Below are 6,241 nucleotides of genomic sequence, written 5' to 3'. Positions count from 1 at the left end.
TCTGCTGAAAAGCTCTATGGAGATGAGGAATTCATTTTCCAGCATGATCTGGCACCTGCCCACAGTGCCAAAACCACCAGTAACTGGTGTACTGACCATGGCATTACTGTCCTCGATTGGCCTGCAAATTCCCCTGACCTGAACCCCATAGAGAATATGTGGGGTATTGTGAAGAAGAAGCTGAAAGACACCAGACCCAACAATGCTAATGAGCTAAAGGCCGCTATTGAAGCATCCTGGGCATCCATAACACCTCAGCAATGCCACAGGCTGATTGCCTCCATGCCACGCCGCATTGATGCAGTAATCCGTGCAAAAGGATTCCCAACCAAGTACTGAGTGCATTAATGGACATTTTCAAATGTTTGATTGTGTTTTGCTGTTATAAATCTTTTTTTTTTACTTGGTCTGAGGAACTATTCTAATTTTTTGAGATAGGATTTTTGAGTTTTCTTAAGCTGTATGCCATAATCAGCAATATTAAAATAATAAAAGGCTTGCAATATTTCAGTTGATTTGTAATGAATCCAGAATGTATGACATTTTTGTTTTTTTAATTGCATTACAGAAAATAAAGAACTTTATCACAATATTCTAATTTTCTGAGACAGTCCTGTATATGTAGCATTTATGATTCATATTTGCAATTACTCTCTACTAGATCACTTTTCATTTGTTTTTTGTGATAGTTATTATCCACATCTAAAATAATAAAGACTTGGAATACATATTCATGATGATCCAGCAAAATACAAAATAAACTATTTTAGTATCATGTTTATTATTTTTTATTGTATCTTATTAGGAGGGGGGGGGCTCTTAGTTGGGATTGAACACTATATAATCCCATATGAGCTACAAACCCCTCTGAGCAGAGACACTGTTCTATTATATTGCTGGTGGAGCGGATTGTAGTTGAAGTGTGCTATACACTGTAACATATAGTAATTTATATGTTAGTGTGCAGGTGTGAGAGGTTCAGTGTGAAATGTTTAGATTGTTCTGGAATAATAATGTGCAGGTTCCCAATCTACAAAGACAGGAAAACAGAAGCAGACTGCTTCTCTGTGCTTTGATTGTAACAATGTATAAGGTGTGTGTGTGTGTGTGTGACTGATTGACAAAGTGAGTTTCTTGGTGTGTCTGAGTGCCTCAGAATGGATCCAGGTCCAACTCACCAGAACATCTCATGAAGGACGTAACTGTATTCAAGCAAAAGTAAACATATCTACGTGTTCATCAGAAAAAACAAGATAAAGCTGTGGAGTTTTAAGTTGAAAGAAAAATATCCTTGAATTAGATTTTTTGTGAACATTTAAAATGGGTCAATTTGACCTGAGCACCACACAAGGGTTAAAGAGTTGCTGATACATTTAACACTCACCACCTTGTTTGCTGTCTGCTCTTGTGAAGCAGAGTTCATTATATTCTAGGAACTTTACCAATGTCTTTAAGCAGATTAGTTGACTACAGTTATGGCTGGAAAATATTAAGGAACACTTTAAGACATACCCAATGTTTACTGAACTCAATCCATATATTATTCTTGCAAAGTCTCAACTAAATCTGTCTTCTGTTTTAGAAACGTCAGTAAATGGCTCATATTCTATGCATTGGACTTTCAGGAGCAGCTACAACTGCCCAAGTATTTTTAAGAAAAGTAGTCCTCTTCTTTTAAAAACCAGATCAAGTGATGCATTTTGGACAGACATTGTAAACTTGTTATATTACAAATCTAAATAGCAAACTATTCAGTCAGATCAGCAATTGAATCTTGAAGTATTTAAATAACTATTTCAAGCACTTTATTCAAAATCACAAGTACTTTTCAAATCTTGTAAGCACACGTTAGCCCTTCACCATGAGCCCGGCTTTTTTGTATGCCTTCTTTATTAAACATTTATCCTAACTTTTAGGATATTAGCATGGGAATGTTTCAAATTTTCAGGGGACAATAGCTCGCTTAGAAATGAGCTTATATGGAAAATTGAACAAGAAATCAAAGAGAAGAAATATGATCACATAACATTTATTTATGTCACATTTAACACAGTATCACCCCATTTTCTTCTTCTGTTACAAAAATTGTTGTGTTGCCAGGCGCAGCATCAGCATCTCCCCGTCCGCCCGTGATGTGAACTCAAAGCTTGTTGCCTGGGCGTGTTTGTTGTTATCAACATTCCTCTCTTGTGTTCAGAGCTACCAGGCAGAGTCTGTATAAAGGTCCAGTCTTATACCAGCAGGACCGCATTAATGCAGCCGTCGTTCTCTGGGTTATTTGTCACCTGGGCATATTTACCTGGGAAGGAAAATACATATATCGGTTAGAGCACAATCACACGTCTTTTGTTTACAAAGTGTTTTTTTAATTATTATTATTATTGTTAAGATAGTTAATAGACATATTACCGTAGAACATGCCATTACATTAGGGCTTTTTTATTTTTATTTTTTAAAGATTTGACGCTTCTTTTTAAGTTTTGTTTCGATAAAACGTAAATAAAAACATGTTTTTGCACATGATATCTCTGTTTTTTCAATTAATGTTGACGTTTGGTTTTTACAACACTTTGGATTTTTAAAAATCTTTTGAAGTCTGAAAGAAACCTACATGGCTGCTAGAATTTAAATCTACAAATAGTTTAATACTTATAATATTAGCTAGTGCTGAAGCGAAATATCGTCGACGACATATTTCCTCGTCTACGCATCGCCACACACACGTGGGTCACCCAAAACAAGAACAAGCAGTTCGCAATCGCACTTTAAACACTATGGAGAGTGAAACGGCTACCACCTCCTCCTCACAGCATTGCGCACGAAGCCCTGCAAAAAGCCCCCAAACAAAAACATCTCGCCTTAGGTCTTCAAAAGGGAATACTTTAAATTTAGTCCAAAACGCAAAGGCATTGTTATTTGCAGTCTTTGCCAAATGGAGTTGGCATACCACACTAGCACAACAGCGATGTTGGAGCATTTAAAGCGGAGCCACCCCCTTGTCTCTCTTGGAGGGAACAATGATAAGTAAGTACTAACTTTGGCTAAATTAATTCCACATTTGTGTAGTGTGTTGTGCAGCTTGAGTTCTGTGCACTTCGGTAGTGCTAACTATCTTATAGCTCTCTGTGCGGTTTGTTCGTGCTTGGTTGGTTAGTAGTTAATGTTAGCTACCTAGCTAGCGGCGCCAGCTGTGTGTTAGATCAGGGGTTCCCAAAGTGGGGGGGGGGGTCGCGAGATGATTACAAAATAAAAATGGAAAGTTTGGGAACCTCTGTGTTAGATAACGTTTGTCAGCATTTAATGTTGGCTGGAATGGTACCTAGTTTACGTCTGCAGAACACCGCTATCTAGCCGCTACTAACCCGGAACGAACAAACTGCACAGAGAGCTAACTCGTGTTGTGTTCGTTTACGAGTCAAACAAAACATTAGACTAACGTTAGTCAGCTTATAGTATCAATGTATGTCAACTAACGGAGCCAAGCAGTGTCCAGGCCAGGGCTGCACGTAAGCTGGTGCGCAGTTGTCATGAATTTCTGTACTGTGCACGGCAGTGTTTGTTTTTGCACTACATTTTTTATCTTTTGTAATTTTGTAAAGAAGAGATTTTTTGTTGGACTGTAAGAGTAAACAGGCTGGCCTTTTTATTTTGTATAATTTTATTCTATATTTCTTATTTTGCTGTGCAAAAAAAACAAAACTATATTATTAAGAATTTTTGGGTATTTATTTGAGATACCTTATGTTTTTTATTAATCGAACAACAGAAAAATAATCGTTAGATTAGTCGACTAATCGATAAAATAATCGCACGATTAATCGTTTTCAAAATAATCGTTTCCCCCCAGCACTAATACTAGCGTAGCCTAATCTTATCTGCAGCCACTATGCAGAAACACATGAAGTACACCAAGGGATTCACAGATGCCCGAAGAGGAGCACTCACCCCAGATAACCTTTCCTCCTTGTGTAACCAGGCCCAGCTCGCTGACATTGACCTCCACCACTGTTCCTTTTGTGATGACTCCCAGGGCGGTGTAGAGGGGGGAGGAGGGGTTCTTCTTCACTCCCAGGATGGGAAGGCAGAATGTGGCTTTCAGCTCTGGATGTGTGACGTGAGCTTTCTTAAAACGCAAACCCTAAAGTAGATTCAAGAGAAATATGTTATTTAGGAGTTAGGAACGTAATTAAAACAGACATTGAAGCCTGAACTCATGTTAGCAAAGAGTTGTGTGTGTTAGTTAAAGTAAAAAGCAATAAAACAATTCCAATGACACTGCGATCTTACCATGGGTCTGATGAAACGCTCATATTTGGGGGGTTTACGGGTGAAGCCGTCTCCGACAAAGCAAACTTTGGTGACCATTCTCTTCCAGGCTTTCTTTTGTCTCTTTCCAGTCTTGATGACTTTAAGTACTTCTGTCTCTCCCTGGGCACGCACCTTTGGCAGGGGCACCTCCCATTTGCCCTGCAGAAAACATACACCAGATATTTGTGATTAGAAACCAATTACAACATATCCCAATGTTAACACATTCTGATACAGGGACTGCAGACATACAGATGTGATGTGGTACTTACAGCCTTCTCTTTCCTCTTCTGTTTGATCATGTTGGAGAGGACCTTTGCTCGGGACTGTCCCTCTCGGTCCAGCAGGTAGGCTGGCACTGCTCCCTCTGGGGTCTTATCGTCGTTCTTCTGCTTGGTTCTCCTCTGTTCATGCATTTTGAGGCTGCAAAAATACAATTCAGAATTGTTTAGCTGCTCATTTGGCATAGTTTTCATGGTTTGTTTTTTAAGAGAGCCAGCATATACAAAAAAAAAAAATTAAACTCACGTCTTCTTCATCTGGATCTTCTCTGAATGTCTCTGCTTGTTGTACAGTTTGGCCTTCAATCCAATCAGCGTCCTGGCTTTGTGGGAACGCGTATGGGCCTCACGGCTCTCCTTCTTCCTTTTCCTTTCATCGTGGTCCAAGCGGCGGCCATGCCGCTTGCGATGTAACTCAATGTGCTCGTTCTGGGGCTAAAAAAGAAAAGAAAAAGGATAAATGCAAAGGCTTGGAGCAGAAATCTACAGTGCTCAGTTATGAGTAAAAAACACATTACTCCAGCATTGTCTCTTACATGGGGCGCTGCATTCATTTGTATAGGCTTTCATTATTCGGAAAGTGGCTCATTTCCATATATCAATGATCTTTTTAAAGCGAACTAAGTATATCTATTTAAAATGCATTGACCTTTCCCGTCATTTTTTAGCACATATATCAAACTATGTCTGGTTCTCTCCATTATATATAATTGCAAATTGATTACATTTGGGTTTGGGTTTATGGTGGTAAAATATCAATTTTAAGACGTCATTTCGGGCTCCAGGTAATCATACATTTGGCACGCCGATCAATTATTAAAATATGTTACTTGCAGCCGTAAATCTAACAATTCCACGTTTAATCGTGTAAATACAAAAAAAGCGAACAGAAACAATTAAGCCAGAGTAGCACTTTAGAATATTACACGTTCATTTAAATTGCAAAATGACCTATTATTCAATTATAAATTAGGTCTACACTCGATAAAAACGCAATGGCCATTCCCAATACATTTCAACTTCAAAGCATTTGCGTTACTATTAACATCGCAAGGACAACCAAGACTAAAGATCCCTCAAAAAGATTCACAACATAAACAAGTGCATGCTCATACAATCGTTACTTCAACTGCATCTTTGTATGTAGCAGCCTCATAATTGTAATATTAACAATATAAACAACACCAGGTCAGAGCAGCACGTCACCAAGCCACATGTGAACTGGTGCTAACCGCTAGCACGATATGCTAACCTGTTAAAATGACTGATAAAATAACTACTGTGCAATAAAAAAACGGTTGTTTTCATACCATTTTGTGTTGGTGGTGTTAAGTCTTTCGGGGAATACTTTGCAGGTGGTGCCAGTCGGTAAAGACGCGAGTATTTTTGTGTTTTCGCTTAAGGCTGGGATCGTTTCGATGTTGTTTTCCCCGTAGCCGATACTTAGAGGAAGTACGTCATACGGAGGAAACGGTTTGTCCGTTCGTCTAAAGTGAACGTTTTCCATTTCTTACTGTGTCACTTGACCGTGTTAAAGACGATAAATAAATATATAATTAGATAAAAAAACTTGTAAGCACTTGATAGATCAGTCATTCTTTATTAAAGATACAAATTACATATAACAGCTAGTACTGCGTTACACTTTTTTA

General features: G+C 38.5%; 1 protein-coding gene across 1 annotated transcript; it reads right to left on the bottom strand.

Moving 5' to 3' along the window:
- Positions 1-2,013: 2,013 nt before the first annotated feature.
- On the bottom strand, positions 2,014-6,059 carry nsa2 (NSA2 ribosome biogenesis homolog). Its single transcript, XM_079660663.1, has 6 exons — positions 5,900-6,059; positions 4,837-5,024; positions 4,581-4,731; positions 4,288-4,467; positions 3,946-4,138; positions 2,014-2,299 (listed from the first exon to the last, which is right to left on the bottom strand). The coding sequence occupies exons 1-6, from the start codon at positions 5,900-5,902 to the stop codon at positions 2,232-2,234; spliced, it is 783 nt and encodes a 260-aa protein (XP_079516789.1). The 5' UTR covers positions 5,903-6,059; the 3' UTR covers positions 2,014-2,231.
- Between the last annotated feature and the right edge of the window lie 182 nt (positions 6,060-6,241).

Source organism: Notothenia rossii, assembly GCF_949606895.1.
Source record: "Notothenia rossii genome assembly, chromosome: 11".
Lineage (NCBI taxonomy): Eukaryota > Metazoa > Chordata > Actinopteri > Perciformes > Nototheniidae > Notothenia > Notothenia rossii.
This window is presented reverse-complemented; position numbering and strand designations above follow the sequence as displayed.